Below are 25096 nucleotides of genomic sequence, written 5' to 3' on the forward strand. Positions count from 1 at the left end.
AATTTGAAATAATTTAGGAAGTTTAAAAAAACACCAAAGTGACAGATGACAACTATTTGATAAAAGAAATTTGCAATTCAAGATTTGTTGCAGGGGGATTAAATGGGATTTAGTTATCTAAGGAAGGCAAGGCACAGAGTCAGTCTATTGTGGCCTTCAGAAAAGGCTACATAGAGCAACAATGAATAGAATGCTATGCAGAGGGTACAAAAGGGCTATAGAATGTGAGAAACTTTATGAAGATTTAAACAGCTACAGGTTGATTAATCAGGGAAGTGAACTTAAGACAATTCAGAGATCAGTCTTATTGGATCAATGAACTCTAAGTAACATCAATATGCTATTTTTAAAGTATAGCTTCCATAATGGATTCTATATATTTTCAACTATAAAAAACAAAGAATGAGAGTTTATGGTCAAAGAATACCAATGATCAAAGAATTGGGAGTAATGCCTTATAGCAAATCAGAAGCTTGCATTGCATAAAAAGCAAAAACAATACATGAATAACTTTTCAATATGTCTGAGATATACTATAACTTCAGTAACTGGAGAGGAATATATACTGAACATGTTTTATAGAGAGACTTGGGATTTCTTAATAGTGGTAAAGGAGAACAAAACATAGAAGAGTACATGGGAAGGTTTTGAGGGAAGGACTGAGAGGGAGAAATGTTAAAATTCTATGTTAACCTCAAAAATAAAAGTAAATGAACAGACAACGGAATAAAACTGCTTAATAAGAGGGAGGCCAAGAAAATGGAAAGCTGAGCACAGGACGATCAATCAGAGGATTACATTTTGGTAGTTAATAACTTCAATAAGGGTAAGACAATTTTGACAATGCTATTTGTCATGAGATAAGGAATATAACAAAAATGACAGATGTTCCAAAACTAAAATGTATCAAAATCATATAAAATCCAGTATAGGTGTTTGATATGGCTTTGTTAAACTAAAATCCATGAGTTTTATGGAGACTGGCAGGAATCATATGGGAAGCACTGGTAGGCATTAGGGTCAAAGGAAAACACAAGACCTAAGAGATGAAGAGGGAGATAATTATTATACATTGCACATATGCAGGACAGTTTTTAAACAGAAAAACAAGTAAAAATCTGAGATTACATTCTGTCATCACAAATATATTTGGTAAAATGCAAAGTAATAACAGATGCCATGTAATAAAATCTGCTACACGATTGAAAACTATGTTACTTTCTTTCCTTAGTTTCTTATATCCTTCCTTATTTTCTTATCTTTCTCCCTTCCTTTTTCCTTCCCCTACTTTCTCCCTTCCTTTTCCTTCTTTCTTCCATCCTTTCCGCCATCCCTATCTCTCATCTCCTTACTCTACCCTCTCTTTCTTTCTCAGCCTTCTTCCTCTCTTCTTTTTATCACCTTTACTTCCTATTTTATGAACAAGTTAGGCATACATTGTAAATACAGTTATTGAAGTCATATACATAAATAGATTAAATTAATAGTTAAATAATAAAATAAACAATGTATTAAACATTGTTACATGGTTAGGTTAGACTACTCTGGGAGGAAGCCCTTAATTCTCTCTCTACAGGTCAAGAAAGTCTATTCTGAGGAATTGCCATTTAAGACTTATCTTGGCAATAAATAGGATGTTATAGCCAAATGGCATTCTCTTAGGAGAGAACCACGTGTAGCAGGCTTTCATCAACTGTGCTATATAAACTGTGAAGACCTCAGTTTGCTTTAAGAGTTGAATGTCTATAAAGGAAGGGTCAGAGATTACTATATAACGGTCTCACTAAGGTCAGGTAAACAGGCCTGTAAAGTAAGACTAAATAATTTGAGCTAATGACGGTGTTTGGATCTCTAGTGAATGTTTGAAAAGAAATCCTGTACTATCATGTTTGAGTCATAGAATTATAATACAGAATTTTAAATATACCATATAATTTGGAGAAAAATAAAACTAGATCTAAGCTAATTGGAAATATTGATAAAATATCGATGTGCATATATTAATAAGATACAAAGTTATTTAAACAAGTTATTTCACTGTATTAATATGAAAGTCTTGGTAAATTGGTAAATTATTAACTATTTTGAAATAAAAGTAACTGAAATATAAATTATTTGAAAGGATCACAGGTGAGAAAATACACTTCAAAGGTGGCCTATCTTAAGTAACACTTTGCTTATAAACATCTTTGAGCACAAATTATTTCCAAAAGAATGTCTGTAGTTATGAATTTCAGTAATAATAAAGCATTAATAATAGGTTTAAGAGCTCAAATGGTTGGAAAAGATTTACATTATAAGATGAAAATATATGGAAAAATGGAAAGACATTCTTTGTGTGCATTTTGTACCTTCTACGTGTTCTTAATCATGAGGTCTGTGTGAACAAAAAAACAATCCCAGAAAACAGAACATGTTCAAGTGACTAAAATGACTTCTATTAAAGACAAAAGGTACCCATTTCCTTTTTACTGAAAACTAATATGCTGAAGAAATAAAAGCAACAAGAGACAGGAACACTCTGAAGTATAAATTGTACACAGAACTGTCTGTACCAAGTAGACATGGATTCTAAGGACGATGCAGAACATCGATGAATCAGTATGCTGGCCACGGTGATGGACCTCAAACCAATGTGACTCCTCCATTCAGTCATTGTCAGTAGTTGACTTCCCATCCCATGCCTCCTACACACATAGGATGATAGATTCTACATATAAAAAATGGAAAACATTTATGTGGAAAAATACAATTTCACTGCATTTCAAAACAAATGGAGTCACATTAATGTATTTGAAAAAAATATATCTAATTGAGAATTTTATATCGAGACAAGGATGACTGAAATGGAAAGACTAAGGATATTCTTTTTAAAAAAACATTGCCTATTTCCTTAACTAACCCATCACTTCCCATCATAGCTTAATGAAATCTAAGTAGGAATATAACAATGTTATTTAGAAGGGGAATGGCAACTGCAGAAACTCTTCTGGTGGGTCTAAAGAGAAAGACCATCATTTAAAACAGGGGGTAGATCTTTGAGGAAGGCATCATCGTTAATGAGGTGCCATTGCAGACACTATGAGTCACGAGGAGTAGAGCCAGTGTGTGCTCTTTACACAGTTCATACTTCACACACAGGTGGATTTGGATAACAGGAGAAACCCAGTTTCTGCAAACAACATTTAGTATTCCTAAGAACCCTCTCATTTAGAATGGCTTCTACAACACACTCCATATTATGATAATTAACTTTTTCAATGCTTCAGGTGGCACAAAATATATCCAGATGCATGATTATCTGAGCTGACAAGGCGTCATAGTTCACTTTCAGTTCTGGACAGAGTCCAAGTTATGCAGCTTACATACTGCCCATTTCCAAGGGATGAGATCTGACTCAATCGTATGTTGAGTTGCTAACAATTCGCCAGTGTTTGTCAGATTTGCTTTCCTTTTAGGGCAGTAGTACAGCTCTGTCTGTGCTGTTTTTTTTCCCTACCTTCTTGAGTTTCGGTAAAAAGCAAACAGCATGGTTTCTCTTCTAAGATTTGTAGTTCTGTTTTGCTGGCCTCTTACCAAAATTCATTACTCAGTGATATCTTTCAGGAGGCAGATGCCAAGACAGCGAACCAGCACTACTTATCTTCCAGAGAGTATCTGACACAAACCCACTCAAACAAATGAGGATTCTGAACTTGACAGGCTCATCTGCCAGAATAACAGGAGTGGGTGCCAATGCAGGATGTCGCTGTGCTGGCCAATGCATGGTGCCACTTGGGAAACACTGTCTTTACTTCTACAGCCCTTTACAGAAGCTTGTTTTCACTGTCCTCTCACTGTGTCAATTTTCCCTAGCAAATGGTACTATGGGGTGGTTAGCACACAGCTCAAGTAGACCTGTAATAAGAAGTGTGGGCTGCGAGTGTTAAGATCACAAACCACTTGTCTAAGCATTGGCTCTATACACTGTTTATCTAAGAAAAAAAGTAACTTCATTCTTAAAATCTTACTTCTTTTAAGCTGCCAATAAATATATAAGTTAGATATATTAAAACAATAACAACAACGAAAAAAAATCAACCAAACCTTTAATTCAAGTTAAATTCCAGGAAGTAAAATTATAATTTCCTTGCATAGTGAGTTAGTACTTTTCCATTTTAGGAAATCATGTCTTCCCTTTAAGGTGAAGAACAGTATGGCACTTTTATAAATATATGTGGGAGTGGTGTGTGTGTGTGTGTGTGTGTGTGTGTGTGTATGTGTGTGTATGTAGAGAGAGAGAGAGAGAGAGACAGAAACAGAGACAGAGAGAGACAGAGAGAGACAGAGAGAGACAGAGAGAGACAGAGAGAGAGTACAGAACTTGATCATAGCTGTCTGAAGTGCTTTTCTTGATTTACTCTGTTTTATCGAAGCAGGATCTTTCTCTGACCTCAAGGCTTGCTGCTTCTGGCTCATCTAGCCCACTAGCTTGCTTTGAATAGTTTCTTGTTATTATTGTTTTCTTGCTTGTTTTTTTTTCTCTGCCTCTGGAGTGCTGAGATTAGAGGGTCACTGCAGCCCTGTTATTGATTCTAAACTCTTGTCCTCATGGTAGCAGGACAAGTGCAAGTGCTTTCTTCACTAAGCCATCTCTCCATCCCAATTATGGAAGTTTGTAAGTGAAGTACGTTTGCATGTGTTTATTCTCTATACCTTTGTCAGAGTTCTTGAATTTGGGTAATTTATGGTGAAAATAGATTTATGTGTGATTCCTTCATGGAGGATAAAGTGTCTGGAACAGGTATTTGCTCAGAAGGAAAGGGAATGTAGTACATGTGGAAGGAGCTAGAAGAGAGAGGAAAAGAGAAGATTCTAAAGTATTCTCTAACAGCTCCATCTTTAGTTCCTGCTTCGGTACTGCAAGGTCTAATTTTCTGATGTTTATTCCTATCTTAAGAAAACTAATACTTATTTTCAAGAAAGATATTAATCCATTTATAAGATTTGTAGATCAAAACCTAGTAATTCTTAATCGGACACATCTTTTAAGTTTCCTCTGTAAGGTCATTTTATTCCCTTTCAATGCAATGCCATTGTGAATGAAATTAATGGATAGCAAACCTAGAACCATGTTGCTGGTTATAACTCAAAATACAGAGATAATGAGATATTACTGGAGAATCAAATACATTGCAAATTTAATATGCTTTGTAGTGAACAAAACAGAGACAGGAACATATAGATACTAAAGATATAGTTGAAACTATTTATGAATGAATTCTTCCAACTCTGTGAGAAGATATTCTCAAAACATTTGAAATACATTCAGAGGATCTATTTAGTATTAATAAGTGAGTATGACTGTGATTCCTAGTTTGGTTTTGACACTTTTTTTTTAGCATGAACACACACACAGACATACACACACACACATTTAGTATCTGGCTATGGCTTTTACTGCCATTAATGAGAAAAATCAAAACAGAATAATGCATTTTATTATTTAAAGTTTTTAAATGTTTACTTTATTGCAAGCTTCCAAGATTAATTTTCAAAAAGTGTTTCAGAAAAAGTTTTATTTAAAGGTATACTAGTTTTGAGTTCATGCTAAGACTGCATATGGTAATCATCATATTGTCTGTGCACAAATATCTTGGACTGAGAGCCACAGTATGGTAATAGCCCCTCACTAGTTTACTAGTGGCACACTCTGTGAGCAGTTACTACATTTACAGTAATTTATCATATAGAAGGTAGGAGTAAGCAAGCCATTGTGTTATTTCCAACTTAGCTAACTGCTTTATCTAACTCCACTTCTCCAGGAATAATCAACTAAACTTTTTCGTTTCTCTCTCTCTCTGTCTCTCTCTCTCTGTCTCTCTCTCTCTCTCTCTCTCTCTCTCTCTCTCTCTCTCTCTCCCTCTTTCTTTTTTGCTAGCACATTCATTTATAATTTGACTTCCCAGGATGTGAGCAATGTTCTTTAGTAAATTAAGGGCATGGCAGTTAAGTCTGTTTTTTCTTTCTTTTACAAGTTTCTGGTACTTTGAAGAGATATTCTTTAACATTGTACAGTCCTCATGAATATTAAAAAGATACAGCCAAGTTATCCACATCTGTGTCTTCTGAATCCACAAATTCTGCTGAGTGCAGAATTAAAACATGGTAAAAAGAAAAATCTTCATGTACTGAACATTTGTAAATAATTTTCCCTAAATAATGCAACTGAACAATTATGTACATAGCATATATCTTTCATTAGCCATTGTAAGTCATCAAGAACTGGCGTATGGAATAAATAGGGGTAAATACATTGCATGCAAATTCTTTTGTTTTATACAAGGGCAAGAACCAACCACAGTTTTGATATGATAGAGTTCTGCATCCAATACCTTACAGATACTGATGGATAACATTTTTCCTTTATTCTTAAAAAAAGATAATTTTTACATGAAAACTTAGGTAGATTTATTTGTCCTGTTAAGACATAACACTTTTTACATATAGTACCATATAATATTAAAATGTGTCCACTTGAAATATGACCTAATAAAAGCATGTTTCTTTTTAATTAGTATCCAATTATATGTTATGGACTTGAAACTTGCAGAGGGCTAAATGATTATTATAATTATCCCGCTCATTTAGAAATCCAATAGTAGTGGTATAAAGAATCCTCTTTTCAAATTTTGAATTTTTTTAGCTTAAAATGTAAGCATTGCTACCACTGATTGCTGCTAGAATTGTACATTAAATTCAAATGTAATTTTTTACAATTTTCTTCATGGTCTTAGAAGCACATGGAATGATTTTTCCAGAGAAAATAATGATAATATCAAATCTAGTGAAGGCCTTTTTAAAATATGTAGATATGTGGAATTGCAATTTTGTGTGGAAGAAGAAATGTGACTGAATTACAGCTCTGCAGTACCTTATGTTCCGTGTCATGCAGGCTAACTGTGCCTGCCTTCCTGAACTATTCTGAAAAGCAGAATTTGCCATTTTCTTCCTTCTACTTTTTTTTTAAAAATAGGTTTTTCATAACACTTTGGGATTTCCTCTCAATATTTTGAGTTTCCTACTCTTTTTGAAGATACTTCAACCACTATGTGGCTTCTTCTTGACCATGTATCTGACCTACCTGTCACATTAAAATGAAATGGCTGTTCCTCTTCTCTCTTTTATTTCTCTTCATCCAGAGAGCTGCTGAAGTTTTACAGCTTGGATGCCTTGGGGTGTTTCTTTTACACTCTAATAAAAATTGTCTTTGAGCTTTAAAAATAAAACACACACACACACACACACACACACACACACACACACACACGCACACACACACACGAAAGAAATGGCCATTCTAGTATCCCATGGGAAGGGATGAAGCACAGAGGGCAGGTTGAGTAATCGTCACAGTGAAAATCAGTTGAGGTGATAGTTGATCCTTAGCATGCAGTGCAACTGAAATACATAAAAAGTATCTTTAGTTTTACATAAGCATAGTATGTTTCCTAAAGAAATATGTAAACTTAAAATATAATGAAACCAATATTGTTAATATAGGAATTCTGCTACTAGTCTCAATTTCCTGTAAATTTTTATTCTTGAGGCTAGAGACATGGCTCAGTGGATAAGCTCTTTCAAAGGACCTGACTTCAGAGGATCTGGTGGGGTCCTCTGCACCCACATCCAGTGGCTCAAAACCACCTGTAATTTTGGGTCCATGAGTTTTAGCACTCTCTGGCCTCTGAGTAATCGATAAACTCACACAGACACACAATGTATTTTGATTGTATCTATTCCCATTCTACCTTCTTCCTCCTCCACCTCTCCTGATCCTCCTTCTTCTTTATCTTCTTCTGATTCTTTCTTCTCCTCCCTCTTCTTTTTCTTCTTATATTAATTCTAAATACTGATACTTATATGTGCATGACTGTAGGGACATCTACTGAAGCAACTTACCAGGCACCACAACCCTAAAGATAACTGTCCTCACATCACCCCAGCAGTCAATACCTTTTTTTCCCATCACTCTTGTAATTTCATCTGATTTGATCTTATTTAATTGTTATGTGAGGAACCACTGCCTTTGTGGGATCTCAAATGCCACAGCCCTCTCGTGCCCAAAAGACATTTCCCTGTACCTTGCCTTCACCTCTGGTTCTCACAGCAATTCTGCTGTTCTCTGCATGATCTTAGCCATAGACAATGGGATATGGTGTAAATGCCAATTTAAGGCTTAGGACTCCACTATCAATTGTTCCTTGTACTTGTTTGACCAATTATAAACAACTATGTTAACTTTTTGCCACTGAAAAAGAAACTTCTCTGATGAAGGCAGGGTGTTACTGCATTGTGGGTATAAGGGTAAAATTTGGTAAAATGTCCACTTAGCAATATGATAGTACAAGTTTATCCCCTTGGCACTGTTAGCTACCCAGCCACAGGTTGTTGGCCAGTTTTATAGTACTTGGCATGAGTTCTGACCTCAGCAGAAATTAAGCAGAAGCAAAACCAATGTGTTACCTTATAATATTTGTGTCATCCATATTGATATAGTTACTATCTAGGAATTCAGTGACTAAGAAATGTAAGAGATGCCTTTCTCAGCCTCCATTGGCAATGATTCCTCTTGTAGTAGACGGAGATGGAGAGACTCAAGCTAGACAGTATGCAAACACTGAGATATTTTGAAACACTCAGTACTAAATGGGATGTCTTCATCCATAAGAGTTAAGAGAACTGCCTGGGGCCAGTCCCAGAGAAGGTCTTCTTTCTTGTTGGTTCTTCTTGAGGCAGCAGAGGGGCAAGAGCATCTGTGGAGGGCAAGACTTTGTCTTACAAGATATTTAGGCTTGCTGTATAGTAATAAGAGATTTACTTACCTAAGTCTAAGTCGCTATGCTACTGTAGCTGACCTGCCTTCTGTGTTCCTCTGAGTCCAGAAACTGAAGTCTCTGCATTTAAGCAGCAGAGACTAAGTAAAGGATTAATTACTAGAGCATTTTGTCCAGATGCCTCTTGTTTGTCAGGCTAGAGGGGAATTTTGGAGTAATAAACGTCTTTTTTTTATTAATCATTCCATTCATTTATATTTCAAATGATATCCAACTTCCCAGTTACCCCTCCACCATCCCTCCTTCCCACACCCACCTTCCCCCTACCCTTTGCCTATATGAGAGTACTCCCCCGACTCACCCACACTATCCTGCCCCACTGCTCCAGCATCCTTCTGTTCTGGAGCATCTAGCTTCCCCAGGAGCAAGGGCTTCCCTCCCCAGTGTTGTCAGGCAAGGTCATCCTCTGCTGCATATGTGTCTGGAGACATGGATCCCTTCAGGTACACTCCTTGGTTGGTGGTCTAGACTCTGGGAGAACTGGGTAGAAGGGGCAGTCTATGTTGTTCTTTCAATGGAGTTGTAATGCCCTCTGCTCCAACACTCCTTTTGCTAGTTCCTCCAGCAGGTTCTCTGAGCTTGAACCAGGAAAGGAGAATAACACTCACAGGAAGAAAAATTTTTACATAAGCAAATATAAACTCACATGTTCATATACAGATTCATGCCTGTGAATTTATACATTTCTATTCATATCAGTTGGGCTCTACTTGCATGCATTCTCACAATTTTATACTCACACAACCATGCAAATATTTGCACAATTACATACTTACACACGCACATTCATACTTATGTATGCATGTGGAGCAAAAGGTCAAGTACCAGTGTAGAAAGAACTCACTCATTGTCAAATAAAGAATAAGCTCCAACTCTTTTTATTGGATAGTTTATATATTTATATTTCAAATGTTATCCCCTTTCCCAGTTCCCCCCTTTTTTATCCCCCATTCCCCTACTTCTGTGAGGATGTTCCCCCTCCCACCCACCCACTGCCACGTCAACACCCTGGCATTCCCCTACACTGGGGAAATGAGCCTCCACAGGACCAAGGGCTTCTCCTCCTATTGATGCCAGACAAGGCCATCCTCTGCTACATATGCAGCTAGAGCCATGAGTCCCCCATGTGTACTCTTTGGTTGGTGCTTTAGTCCCTGGGAGTTCTGGTGTATCTGGTTCATTGATATCGCTGTTCCTCCTATGGGGTTGCAAACCCCTTCAACTCTTTCAAGGAGCTCAACTTTTATTGCACACAGAAAGAAAAAAGCTTCTATCCTTTTAATGCTAAATGAATCAAACTCAAGTTTGTAAGAAAAAAGCTTTGTTCCTTTTAAAAAGACTAAACCTGCCTTGTTATTAAGAAAGGACATGTTCTGTCCTGTGGTAAGGAGAAGCCTGTCTGTTCCTTCTGCTCTTTGCAGTTTCTTTTTTTTCTCTCTTTCCCTCTGCATTCTGCACATTGCTCTGTTAGTTTTTATGTTACCTAGGGTTTCTAAGTTATTCTGCTCTGCATTCTAATCTTCTAATCTTGCCCTCTACTCCTGATGTCACAATAACGCTCTTACTCTTGATGCCTTTTCTCCCAATGCTATGCCTATAATTCTAAGTTCTTCTTGAATTCAGGTCTGTCTAAAAGGTGTTCTGTCTAAAATACTCCTCACTTAAATTTCCCTCAGCTCAGCTCTTCTCAGCTCAGCTCCCTCTCACAGCTCAATTCCTTTGAACTCAGTTCTGACTCTTCTCTTTGTCCTCAGCACGTAAAGCTTCTTTCTTTCAGAATACATGATCACATGTTAAAAAGTTCAACACACGTTCACATAAAATCAAATCATAAATTGAAATAGAAGTCTACAACAGAGAATGCTTGCATGCATATGCATTAGGAGTAATTACCTGGCTAAACATCCATCAACTATCACAGCTAGACAGCTTCATCATAAGTTGAAAAACATAACTAAGGTATTAGTGAACTTTTATATAGATAAACACAGTCAATATTTTATCTTCCATCCTAGCACCTATAATAAACTGTTAGTTCCCTTCTGATGACCTTTGGTTAATTGTTTTACTACCTCTTAGAATGTGCTCTGAGTAGGAAAAGTCTGGTTACTGTTTAAGAGCAATTCACTGGTGACACTTGGGAGACTGGCAGAGTTCTCATTGCAGTTTGGAATATCAGAATAGGACCTAATAGCAGTCACACTATAAAAGAGCTTAAGAATCACTCTTATAATTTTAGGAATTCTTATAGGATCATCATTAAGATTTGGGGAATCATCTATTTGTCTACATAGCCTCACTACAAGACCGTACATCTTCATAGATCTGCAGAGATCTGCTCAAAAGGGGTGGTCTCATATCTAGTGATTGTTATATATGTTTAATAATAACAAGAAAAACATATTAATAGCAGGTATCTTTCCTAAAATGAATTCTTTTATAGCCTTGTCCAAAAAGAGCAAATCTGTTGCAGATTATATTACAATCTAAAGTAGACCATCTTAGAAAGATCACCTGCAAATTATTAGCTTGTCCTATTATGGCTCCTGACATCAAACTATGTGGAAAAGTAGGTAAAAAGAATTTCAGAGCCACTGGAGAGCAATAACACCAAGGAACGAGTTCCAGACACAACAGGACTGACACACCTATGAACTCACAGAGATGGTGGCATCATGCATGGGGCCTTGATAGGTTCATGCCACACAGGGTCCCATCATTGAGAAGGGGAAGAGGATGGATATTCAAGGAAATGTCAATAGTGAAAATATAGACTGTTTTTCTTGTATATTTTTCTAGTTATCACAAAAAGTAGAATCAGAACGAGCTTTTTCCCTTTATCAGTTCAACATTCACCTAGTCTGGAAAGACAGAATACACTGGGGAACAGACCTACATTCTGTGCCGTTTCCAATGCTAAAGAATTACAATGTGAATGAACACACACAAAAGAAGTTGAGTAAATACACAAAACCAGATATATTTAAAAATCATACGTGACTCTTCCAAAATCTGTATGTTTCTAAGTTACATTCAACTTACTCTGAGAAATTATCTTAGAAACACTTTTGCAGATAATGTCTGAAAATTATTCCACAGGAAGTGATGAGAGTGTAACACATTTCAAGTTTTATGACTTCGTAGCTTAAAATATAAATGATGCTATCTGCAATTGGCATCTGTTTGCAAAGGAAATATTAGTTTGTCCCGTGAAATTTCACAGGAGATATTAATCACACTTAAGATAGGCCACATGCCCAACACAACACAAACTGAACAGTACCATGTAGACAATTTTTTCTCACGCTGCTTTCTTTGAGCATTAGTTGTCTTATTGGTCTTTCCTTGTGTATTATGGTTTCCGGTTTTGTGTTTTTGTTGGATTATGTGTTTCTTTCTCTTCCCTTTTCTTTTCTTTTTTTTTTGGTTGTTCTTCCTCCATCCTTCCCTTCTTCCCTCCTCTCCCTCACCCCTTTCTTTCTGTTTTTATTTCTTTGCCAGTTTGTTTTCTAAAGAGAGAGAAAAAGAAAGGATGTGGACTTGGATATGTAGGGACGATCTGAGAGCAGTTGGGAGAAGGAAATACAGTGTGTGAAAAAATCAGTCTTTAATAAAAAATGTGAGAGGCCAATACCAAAAGAACACTTTTGTGCCTTTGCCAATAAAAACACAAATTAAGGCATACAGTAAAACTACTCTATTTTCTTTTTAATTAAGGTTTACAAAACTTTTAATTGACAAAATTTTGTTTATGGCATACAGCATAACATTTTAATTTATGCAAATATAGTGACATGATTTTAATCAAATTCAATATCAATTATTAGACTTATCTTGATGCTAATATTTTCAAGTGAGAATACTTAACATCTGCTCTTAGTAATTTTGCTATTTGTAATATATTTTTATCAACTGTTGCCACATTCGCATACAATAGATCTTGTATTGTAATTATAATCTTCATGTGTAAGTGCTGCTCTTTGACAATGTCCCACATGAATATATTGTATTGAGATGACTGCCCCTACCCCTTCCCATTCACATTCCTTACTTCCATCCCAGTCCGCCTTGACCTGAGCTTATCCTGGCTCTTCTGTGTGACTATGTTTAGGAACTGTCCACTGATGCTACAAAACATATTATGTGTATGATGTCATAATATCAAAACAAGTGCCCTGTGTCCTTGAAGCTCTAGTACCTTCTACCTTACCTTTATATAAGAGTTTGGAACAGTTTGAATATTTTTACAAAGGTAAATTTCACTTTCTACAGTTATATTAAAAAGTGTTTAAAGAAGCTTATGCCTATAGAATGCGCTAAATTTAAAAACAATTTGTTGAGTACAAGCAAAAGTAGATGTGTCCCCTTTATGTAAGGTCTCCATGAATACTAATATATGAAAACATACATACATATATACACACACCCATATATATAGACACATGTATAATACATACATATACATATATACATATACATACACATATATATACCATATATATATGAAGTGCATGCTGGGGAAGTCCCCCACCCGCGGATCCCGGCCCGCAGCAGCTCTCTGCTCCCAGACCCGGTGAGAGAGAAACCCAACCGCCTGGTCAGGTGGGCACTCCTGAGGCTGCAGAGCGGAAGAGACCACCAACACTGCTCACCCCTGCCCACATCCCTGGCCCAAGAGGAAACTGTATAAGGCCTCTGGGCTCCCGTGGGGGAGGGCCCAGGAGCGGCAGGACCCCGCCGGACCCTGAAGGAAACAGACCAGATAAACAGTTCTCTGCACCCAAATCCCGTGGGAGGGAGAGCTAAACCTTCAGAGAGGCGGACAAGCCTGGGAAACCAGAAGAGACTGCTCCCTGCACACACATCTCGGACGCCAGAGGAAAAAGCCAAAGACCATCTGGAACCCTGGTGCACTGAAGCTCCCGGAAGGGGCGGCACAGGTCTTCCTGGTTGCTGCCGCTGCAGAGAGCCCGTGGGCAGCACCCCAGGAGCGAACTTGAGCCTCGGGACCACAGGTAAGACCAACTTTTCTGCTGCAAGAAAGCTGCCTGGTGAACTCAAGACACAGGCCCACAGGAACAGCTGAAGACCTGTAGAGAGGAAAAACCACACGCCCGAAAGCAGAACACTCTGTCCCCATAACTGACTGAAAGAGAGGAAAACAGGTCTACAGCACTCCTGACACACAGGCTTATAGGACAGTCTAGCCACTGTCAGAAACAGCAGAACAAAGTAACACTAGAGATAATCTGATGGCGAGAGGCAAGCGCAGGAACCCAAGCAACAGAAACCAAGACTACATGCCATCATCGGAGCCCAATTCTCCCACCAAAACAAACATGGAATATCCAAACACACCAGAAATGCAAGATCTAGTTTCAAAATCATATTTGATCATGATGCTGGAGGACTTCAAGAAAGACATGAACACACTTAGGGAAGCACAGGAAAACATTAATAAACAAGTAAAAGCCTACAGAGAGGAATCGCAAAAATCCCTGAAAGAATTCCAGGAAAACACAATCAAACAGTTGAAGGAATTAAAAATGGAAATAGAAGCAATCAAGAAAGAACACATGGAAACAACCCTGGATATAGAAAACCAAAAGAAGAAACAAGGAGCTGTAGATACAAGCTTCACCAACAGAATACAAGAGATGGAAGAGAGAATCTCAGGAGCAGAAGATTCCATAGAAATCATTGACTCAACTGTCAAAGATAATGTAAAGCGGAAAAAGCTACTGGTCCAAAACATACAGGAAATCCAGGACTCAATGAGAAGATTAAACCTAAGGATAATAGGTATAGAAGAGAGTGAAGACTCCCAGCTCAAAGGACCAGTAAATATCTTCAACAAAATCATAGAAGAAAACTTCCCTAACCTAAAAAAAGAGATACCCATAGACATACAAGAAGCCTACAGAACTCCAAATAGATTGGACCAGAAAAGAAACACCTCCCGTCACATAATTGTCAAAACACCAAACGCACAAAATAAAGAAAGAATATTAAAAGCAGTAAGGGAAAAAGGTCAAGTAACATATAAAGGGGACCTATCAGAATCACACCAGACTTCTCGCCAGAAACTATGAAGGCCAGAAGATCCTGGACTGATGTCATACAGACACTAAGAGAACACAAATGCCAGCCCAGGTTACTGTATCCAGCAAAACTCTCAATTAACATTGATGGAGAAACCAAGATATTCCATGACAAAACCAAATTTACACAATATCTTTCTACAAATCCAGCACTACAAAGGATAATAAATGGTAAAGCCCAACATAAGGAGGCAAGCTATACCCTAGAAGAAGCAAGAAACTAATCGTCTTGGCAACAAAACAAAGAGAATGAAAGCACACAAACATAACCTCACATCCAAATATGAATATAACGGGAAGCAATAATCACTATTCCTTAATATCTCTCAATATCAATGGCCTCAACTCCCCAATAAAAAGACATAGATTAACAAACTGGATACGCAACGAGGACCCTGCATTCTGCTGCCTACAGGAAACACACCTCAGAGACAAAGACAGACACTACCTCAGAGTGAAAGGCTGGAAAACAACTTTCCAAGCAAATGGTCAGAAGAAGCAAGCTGGAGTAGCCATTCTAATATCAAATAAAATCAATTTCCAACTAAAAGTCATCAAAAAAGATAAGGAAGGACACTTCATATTCATCAAAGGAAAAATCAACCAAGATGAACTCTCAATCCTAAATATCTATGCCCCAAATACAAGGGCACCTACATACGTAAAAGAAACCTTACTAAAGCTCAAAACACACATTGCACCTCACACAATAATAGTGGGAGATTTCAACACCCCACTCTCATCAATGGACAGATCATGGAAACAGAAATTAAACAGTGATGTAGACAGACTAAGAGAAGTCATGAGCCAAATGGACTTAACGGATATTTATAGAACATTCTATCCTAAAGCAAAAGGATATACCTTCTTCTCAGCTCCTCATGGTACTTTCTCCAAAATTGACCATATAATTGGTCAAAAAACGGGCCTCAACAGGTACAGAAAGATAGAAATAATCCCATGCGTGCTATCGGACCACCACGGCCTAAAACTGGTCTTCAATAACAATAAGGGAAGAATGCCCACATATACTTGGAAATTGAACAATGCTCTACTCAATGATAACCTGGTCAAGGAAGAAATAAAGAAAGAAATTAAAAACTTTTTAGAATTTAATGAAAATGAAGATACAACATACTCAAACTTATGGGACACAATGAAAGCTGTGCTAAGAGGAAAACTCATAGCGCTGAGTGCCTGCAGAAAGAAACAGGAAAGAGCATATGTCAGCAGCTTGACAGCACACCTAAAAGCTCTAGAACAAAAAGAAGCAAATACACCCAGGAGGAGTAGAAGGCAGGAAATAATCAAACTCAGAGCTGAAATCAACCAAGTAGAAACAAAAAGGACCATAGAAAGAATCAACAGAACCAAAAGTTGGTTCTTTGAGAAAATCAACAAGATAGATAAACCCTTAGCCAGACTAACGAGAGGACACAGAGAGTGTGTCCAAATTAACAAAATCAGAAATGAAAAGGGAGACATAACTACAGATTCGGAGGAAATTCAGAAAATCATCAGATCTTACTATAAAAACCTATATTCAACAAAATTTGAAAATCTTCAGGAAATGGACAATTTCCTAGACAGATACCAGGTATCGAAGTTAAATCAGGAACAGATAAACCAGTTAAACAACCCCATAACTCCTAAGGAAATAGAAGCAGTCATTAAAGGTCTCCCAACCAAAAAGAGCCCAGGTCCAGACGGGTTTAGTGCAGAATTCTATCAAACCTTCATAGAAGACCTCATACCAATATTATCCAAACTATTCCACAAAATTGAAACAGATGGAGCCCTACCGAATTCCTTCTACGAAGCCACAATTACTCTTATACCTAAACCACACAAAGACACAACAAAGAAAGAGAACTTCAGACCAATTTCCCTTATGAATATCGACGCAAAAATACTCAATAAAATTCTGGCAAACCGAATTCAAGAGCACATCAAAACAATCATCCATCATGATCAAGTAGGCTTCATCCCAGGCATGCAGGGATGGTTTAATATACGGAAAACCATCAACGTGATCCATTATATAAACAAACTGAAAGAACAGAACCACATGATCATTTCATTAGATGCTGAGAAAGCATTTGACAAAATTCAACACCCCTTCATGATAAAAGTCCTGGAAAGAATAGGAATTCAAGGCCCATACCTAAACATAGTAAAAGCCATATACAGCAAACCAGTTGCTAACATTAAACTAAATGGAGAGAAACTTGAAGCAATCCCACTAAAATCAGGGACTAGACAAGGCTGCCCACTCTCTCCCTACTTATTCAATATAGTTCTTGAAGTTCTAGCCAGAGCAATCAGACAACAAAAGGAGATCAAAGGGATACAGATCGGAAAAGAAGAGGTCAAAATATCACTATTTGCAGATGACATGATAGTATATTTAAGTGATCCCAAAAGTTCCACCAGAGAACTACTAAAGCTGATAAACAACTTCAGCAAAGTGGCTGGGTATAAAATTAACTCAAATAAATCAGTTGCCTTCCTCTATACAAAAGAGAAACAAGCCGAGAAAGAAATTAGGGAAACGACACCCTTCATAATAGACCCAAATAATATAAAGTACCTCGGTGTGACTTTAACCAAGCAAGTAAAAGATCTGTACAATAAGAACTTCAAGACACTGAGGAAAGAAATTGAAGAAGACCTCAGAAGATGGAAAGATCTCCCATGCTCATGGATTGGCAGGATTAATATAGTAAAAATGGCCATTTTACCAAAAGCAATCTACAGATTCAATGCAATCCCCATCAAAATACCAATCCAATTCTTCAAAGAGTTAGACAAAACAATTTGCAAATTCATCTGGAATAACAAAAAACCCAGGATAGCTAAAGCTATCCTCAACAATAAAAGGACTTCAGGGGGAATCACTATCCCTGAACTCAAGCAGTATTACAGAGCAATAGTGATAAAAACTGCATGGTATTGGTACAGAGACAGACAGATAGACCAATGGAATAGAATTGAAGACCCAGAAATGAACCCACACACCTATGGTCACTTGATTTTTGACAAAGGAGCCAAAACCATCCAATGGAAAAAAGATAGCATTTTCAGCAAATGGTGCTGGTTCAACTGGAGGGCAACATGTAGAAGAATGCAGATCGATCCATGCTTATCACCCTGTACAAAGCTTAAGTCCAAGTGGATCAAGGACCTCCACATCAAACCAGACACACTCAAACTAATAGAAGAAAAACTAGGGAAGCATCTGGAACACATGGGCACTGGAAAAAATTTCCTGAACAAAACACCAATGGCTTATGCTCTAAGATCAAGAATCGACAAATGGGATCTCATAAAACTGCAAAGCTTCTGTAAGGCAAAGGACACTGTGGTTAGGACAAAACGGCAACCAACAGATTGGGAAAAGATCTTTACCAATCCTACAACAGATAGAGGCCTTATATCCAAAATATACAAAGAACTCAAGAAGTTAGACCGCAGGGAAACAAATAACCCTATTAAAAAATGGGGTTCAGAGCTAAACAAAGAATTCACAGCTGAGGAATGCCGAATGGCTGAGAAACACCTAAAGAAATGTTCAACATCTTTAGTCATAAGGGAAATGCAAATCAAAACAACCCTGAGATTTCACCTCACACCAGTGCGATTGGCTAAGATCAAAAACTCAGGTGACAGCAGATGCTGGCGAGGATGTGGAGAAAGAGGAACACTCCTCCATTGTTGGTGGGATTGCAGACTGGTAAAACCATTCTGGAAATCAGTCTGGAGGTTCCTCAGAAAATTGGACATTGAACTGCCTGATGATCCAGCTATACCTCTCTTGGGCATATACCCAAAAGATGCCTCAACATATAAAAGAGACACGTGCTCCACTATGTTCATCGCAGCCTTATTTATAATAGCCAGAAGCTGGAAAGAACCCAGATGCCCTTCAACAGAGGAATGGATACAGAAAATGTGGTACATCTACACAATGGAATATTACTCAGCTATCAAAAACAACGAGTTTATGAAATTCGTAGGCAAATGGTTGGAACTGGAAAATATCATCCTGAGTGAGCTAACCCAATCACAGAAAGACATACATGGTATGCACTCATTGATAAGTGGCTATTAGCCCAAATGCTTGAATTACCCTAGATCCCTAGAACAAACGAAACTCAAGACGGATGATCAAAATGTGAATGCTTCACTCCTTCTTTAAATGAGGAAAAAGAATACCCTTGGCAGGGAAGGGAGAGGCAAAGATTAAAACAGAGACTGAAGGAACACCCATTCAGAGCCTGCCCCACATGTGGCCTATACATATACAGCCACCCAATTAGACAAGATGGATGAAGCAAAGAAGTGCAGACCGACAGGAGCCGGATGTAGATTGCTCCTGAGAGACACAGCCAGAATACAGCAAATATAGAGGCGAATGCCAGCAGCAAACCACTGAACTGAGAATAGGTCCCCTATTGAAGGAATCAGAGAAAGAACTGGAAGAGCTTGAAGGGACTCGAGACCCCAAAAGTACAACAATGCCAAGCAACCAGAGCTTCCAGGGACTAAGCCACTACCTAAAGACTATACATGGACTGACCCTGGACTCTGACCCCATAGGTAGCAATGAATATCCTAGTAAGAGCACCAGTGGAAGGGGAAGCCCTGGGTCCTGCTAAGACTGAACCCCCAGTGAACTAGTCTATGGGGGGAGGGCGGCAATGGGGGGAGGGTTGAGAGGGGAACACCCATAAGGAAGGGGAGGGGGGAGGGGGATGTTTGCCCGGAAACCGGGAAAGGGAATAACACTCGAAATGTATATAAGAAATACTCAAGTTAATAAAAAAAAAAAAAAAAAAAAAAAAAAAAAAAAAAAAAAGCATGGTAGCAGGATGGTGAGATATGAAGGAAAAAAAAAAAAAAAAAAAAAGAAGTGCATGCTGACAGGAACTGGATATAGATGTCTCCTGAGAGACACAGCCAGAGCATGGAATAGGACCTTTATTGGAGGAACTAGAGAAAGGATTGGAAGAGCTGAAGGGGCTTGCAACCCCATATGAACAACAATGCCAACCAATCAGAGCTCCCAGGGACTAACCCACTACCCAAAGACTATACATGGACTGACCCATGGCTCCAACTGCATATGTAGCAGAGGATGGCCTTGTTGGGCACCAATGGAAGGAGAAGCCCTTGGTTCTGCCAAGGTTGGACTCCCAGTGTAGGGGAATGTCGGGGCTGGGGCAGGAAGGGGGATGGATGGGGAGGGGAATACCCTTATAGAGGAAGGGAAAGGGATGGGATAGGGATAGGGGGCTTATGTCCAGGAAACCAGGAAAGGGAATAACATTTGAAATGTAAATAAAAAAGTATCCAATAAAAAAACAAAACAAAACAGTATTCATACCCTAAAATTAGGGATTTTTCATTTAGGATCATATATATATATATATATATATATATATATATATATATATATGTGGTTTTAAAAATGTTTCTTGGATAATATATCAAAGCAGGTTGTATCCTATTGACTTAGGAACATGTAGATCGATTTTTGGTGGGCTTTATGCGATTTTACATATCTCAGTGTTCGTGTTCATTTACTCACCTTTCCTGAGTGAGCTCATTCACTTTCTAACTCCATAGTATTTGGAATCATAGTATAGAATGTTGGTCTTTTCCCAGGTAAATTCTGTCTACACTAGGCAAATGTTAAATTGATAAAGGGGAAATGCTGGTTCTGATTTTACTTTCTGTAAAACTAGAAAAAACAAAGAATCCAAAAACCATTTGAATTATGTTTCCACTGTTGATGCTTTTTTGAACATGTAAAATGTCATTATTTTGTGTTTTCCAAAATAATATCACCTATTATAAAATATATTTTCTATGGAATATTATACTTTAAAATAATACACATTGTTGACATCAGCTACTTTATCTGTAAGGTCCTTATCCAAGCTTAGGTTGAACAGTTACAGAAGCATCTACACTCAGAAACCTGGAATAGCATTGCAACTCATCCTTAAGAGGATCTCATAGTTTTGAATGCAGATATTTCTTATATTTTGTAGTCCTTGAATATTTTCCTTGATTTTAAACAAAACTATTAATAAGAATTTGAAGCAGAGCAAAAGTTACTCACTCTTTCTCCAATTTTCTAACTGGGAAGGGGAGCAGTGAGGGGGATGTAAGTTGAATTAATAATAATAATAGTTATTATTATTAGATTATTATTATTATTATTACTAGTAGTAGTAGCATTAAAAGAAAAGCAAAAACAAAGATTTGTTCACAGAGACGGTACAATCAACATTACTGTCAGTTAAAGTGTATATTATGTCTTATTGTGTTTCGTGAAGTTATCTACACTTGTTTATTTATTTATGAGTATGTGAAGCAGAGTGACTCCCCTTATTGAGCAGTTAAAAAGCAGTATGGTGTTTCTCGACCTGAACAGTTTTTCTTATTTCCATTTCATGCACAGAGCTCACATCAACTCTGCTGCTGGTAGCATGCCTGATTTGTCATATTTTTTACAGCATGACTTTTTATTTTGCTGACAGATATTCCACATGACATATGATCTCGCCAGTGCAGTGGTGAGAATCTTCAACCTCATTGGCATGATGCTGCTCCTGTGTCACTGGGATGGCTGTCTTCAGTTTCTGGTCCCCCTGCTGCAGGACTTCCCACCGGATTGCTGGGTTTCTCTAAATGAAATGGTTGTAAGTAACTCATGTGGTTTATTTTCTACATTTTCAATATTGTTTTCAAGACATCAAACTTTTTCTGGTAGAGTGGTCCGCTTTCTCTTCCATAAAGACTTCTTCTACAACTAAATTTATTCTTGTATCCCTGTGAATATATGTGCTGCAACATCCAGTTTTATATTTTTTACTTTGAACACTGAGATATACTTTATTTGACTGACATAAACACACATACACATGATACAATGCCCTTACGAATATTTTCATGTTTGTAAATTAGGTATGTATGAAGTTCAAAGAAATTTCAGTATATTTTGTTGTTAAAACAAGAATAATTAATGTGAAAGATAAATATCATCTTCATTTTATTATATACATATATAAATATTTTTAAATGAAAATTAGATTTTATTTAACCAAATATAGTAACATAAAATGTAAGAGGCATTGATGTGAGATCTGATGTCATTGGGTTTGTCCTTTATTTCATTCATATCTGCTTAAATATTCCATTCCAAGAGCGAGAGAGCGCTTGCTAAAAAGCCTTTCTTTAAATCGTGAATCCATCACCTGGTTGATAGGTCATCAAAAAATTTATGGTCACCTCCCATTAGTAGGTGCACACACTTTATGTATAAGTTTTTGGCCCTTTTCCCAAATTTATATTAAAAAAGGGTTTTATTTATTTGACTATTTATTTATTTTACCTTGTCCCCCCTTGCTATCCTAGCCTGTTTGTGCTGTTATAGTAGAATACTAGACTGGAAATTTCATAAAACATGGGAATTGATTTCTCTTGAGTCCGGGGACTGCAGAGTTCAGGAGCAATGCATTTCCATGTTTAGGCCTCAGTTGCAAGTGGCCCTCTGTGTCTGAACCTCCTAGGTGGAAGGTGAATAATTTTCACAGGGTCAAAAGTTGAAAATAACCTTTTTTTTTTCTGCCTCAATCACACCAAAGTGCCATTAGTGTACATCTGACAACCTTATCGAGTCATGAGTTAAGTTTCTAAAAGGCGATTTTCAGGAAACACATTAGAGTCACAGATGTTGGCTCAGAAAATACCTCACACATTGATTTCTTTCAACTTACTGTTCACTATCAAAACTTCCTGGCAGTTCATGTAGAACAATTTAAGGAACTTGTATGGCTTGGATCACAGTTCAAATCTGTGATGTTTCCTTTACCTGTCCCTTCGCTTACCTGGGAGAAAACAACATAAATGGGAAAGACAAGCATGAGGTTACTCTCCAGGAGGGAAGAGGAGACACTCAGTCGTCAGGTTGCTGATGGTGTGAGAACAGAAAGATGAGAACTGATTCCAGAGGTGACTCATCGCTGGTACAAATGGAATACTTCATTTGGCAAATGATTATTTCCTTAAAATTTTCAAGTTATGTTCCAGAAAAAAAAATGTAGTTTCCATTGCAAAAGAAGTCTTTTCAAATATCTACAAAATGTCTGTTATTATATAATTATTTTACAGGGCTATATGTTATGTATCTACTGGTAAACACAGTTTTGCAAGTAAAATTTTAATGTATTTAGTACTTTTCTTTAAACATGATTGTATATATTTATGTATGTCAGAGAGAGAGAGAGAGAGAGAGAGAGAGAGAGAGAGAAGGAGATGGAGAGGGAGAGGGAGAGGGATAAGAAGAGGGAGAGGCATTGACAGAGAGAGTTGGTGCATGTTGTGTTGTATTTTATAGCTTTTAAAGTCTCAATCTTCATTATCTCCTCTTGTTATAACAAATAGCTTTATGAAGCTGCAAATCACTTCTTGGTCTCTTTTATTTAAATAAACTGTAATTTTCAGATATTACTTTAATCATCTTTTACACCGATATGATACATAGTCATAGGTATATTTCATATGAATCTGACTGTGTCTATTCCAATACACATTAGAATATTTTTAAAACATGAATATAAGATCAGTTAAGAAGGGTGATCAGAAAGAAACCTTAATCACAGTGTTTCATAGGCAACAGTTACTACTCTAAATTCAGTGTTTGATTTTCAGTACTAAAAAAATAATGTCAAACTGATTTTTTTCTATTTGTGGAAAAATCTAATAGAAAGGAAAAACTTGAGACTAGAAATCAAGTCTTACTATAAAGACAAACAACTTTCATGAGTATGGCATGATAACTATTTTAATATGAAGCTAATTACATGTATATCATTTAGATTATTAAGAACCTCATACATATTAAAATTATGTACCCAAATTTGCTTTATTTCGTGATCTTTCTATCTATATATCCAATTTACTAGTTATTGCCATATAACTTATGATTGGAGATTCCTGTTACAGTCTTTGACTAGAAATTTGAAGTTACAACATAGCTAGGCTATAACTTTACTTACTGTGTTAGTAATCATTTTAATATAGTCATTGTTATGTTAACTTTTTCTAATTTATATTTTGTTCCACAAAAATAAACCTAGCCCTAATTTCTTTGGTCATAAATATATACATTTTAAAATAATTAAAAGCAGTATATTGAAGGAGTCACAACATGAACTTAGTGTATTACTTAAAGGAAGAGAAAGTTGACCGTGACTTTGGAGATGCAGGAATAGTCTTTCATCTTGCTCCGCATCTCTGATATTTGTTTTTATCCATTTTAGAAGTGAATTTGAAAGACAATTTTTTTCTTAATCAAAATAATAGATTTGACAGATTTTTAATGTCTAAAATAAGTGTTACATTTCCATGACATTCTGTGGTTTGCTTGCTTGTATTAAGCACTGAGAATATACTAGTATATTATAAAGTGTTAAGGGCAATAGCATTTGTTTTAGTTACAAATGTGAAACATTAATTTTAAGAATATGACAAGAGAAGACAATAGTATAATTTAAATTACATAATAATTATCTTCATCTAAAATATTTTCACATTGTAGGTCATTATGACATAATATTTCCCAATGTAATACTGCTTCTCTAGAACAAGCTCCTTCATGATTGAGACTACTGGATTTTACTTGAGCAGTCCATGTCTTCCACCTATAAGCTTTTAGACGAATGTTTACATGTTGGTTATGCTCCCAAATACTCTAATGTAAGCATATTAGGACTCCAGAATATTTTGTATATTTCATACATAGATTTATTTTTCTAACTGGAACACGTGATACCAAAAGGTGTTTACTAACCACTAACCATAAAGTTATTTTGGAGAAACAATCTAAAAATAATACATCTAATCAATTGTGGCTAAACGACATGGTCAACGATGTACAACATTTTCATGTAAAATGGAGAATGTATTAGAAACCTGATGCTCACGACACAGGCTTGATGAATCACGCCGTACAGTAACTAGTCACTTCACAGCAGTATGTTAAATGGAGGCTGTTACCTGTTTTCAGAGAAACATTCTAAATCAAGCATATTAATTACATTGTGTCTG

At 36.9% G+C, this 25096-nt stretch overlaps 1 protein-coding gene across 1 annotated transcript in view; it reads left to right on the plus strand.

The window, feature by feature from the left end:
• The window catches only part of Hcn1 (hyperpolarization-activated cyclic nucleotide-gated potassium channel 1), a 404097-nt gene that overhangs the window by 220506 nt on the left and 158495 nt on the right, over nucleotides 1-25096 (plus strand). The window contains exon 3 of the mRNA NM_053375.2: nucleotides 21526-21687. Within this exon, the coding sequence (NP_445827.2) occupies nucleotides 21526-21687 (162 nt within the window). The remainder of the gene's footprint in view (nucleotides 1-21525; nucleotides 21688-25096) is intronic.

The sequence above is a fragment of the Rattus norvegicus genome, chromosome 2 (genome assembly GCF_036323735.1).
Source record: "Rattus norvegicus strain BN/NHsdMcwi chromosome 2, GRCr8, whole genome shotgun sequence".
In the NCBI taxonomy this organism is placed as follows: Eukaryota; Metazoa; Chordata; class Mammalia; order Rodentia; family Muridae; genus Rattus; species Rattus norvegicus.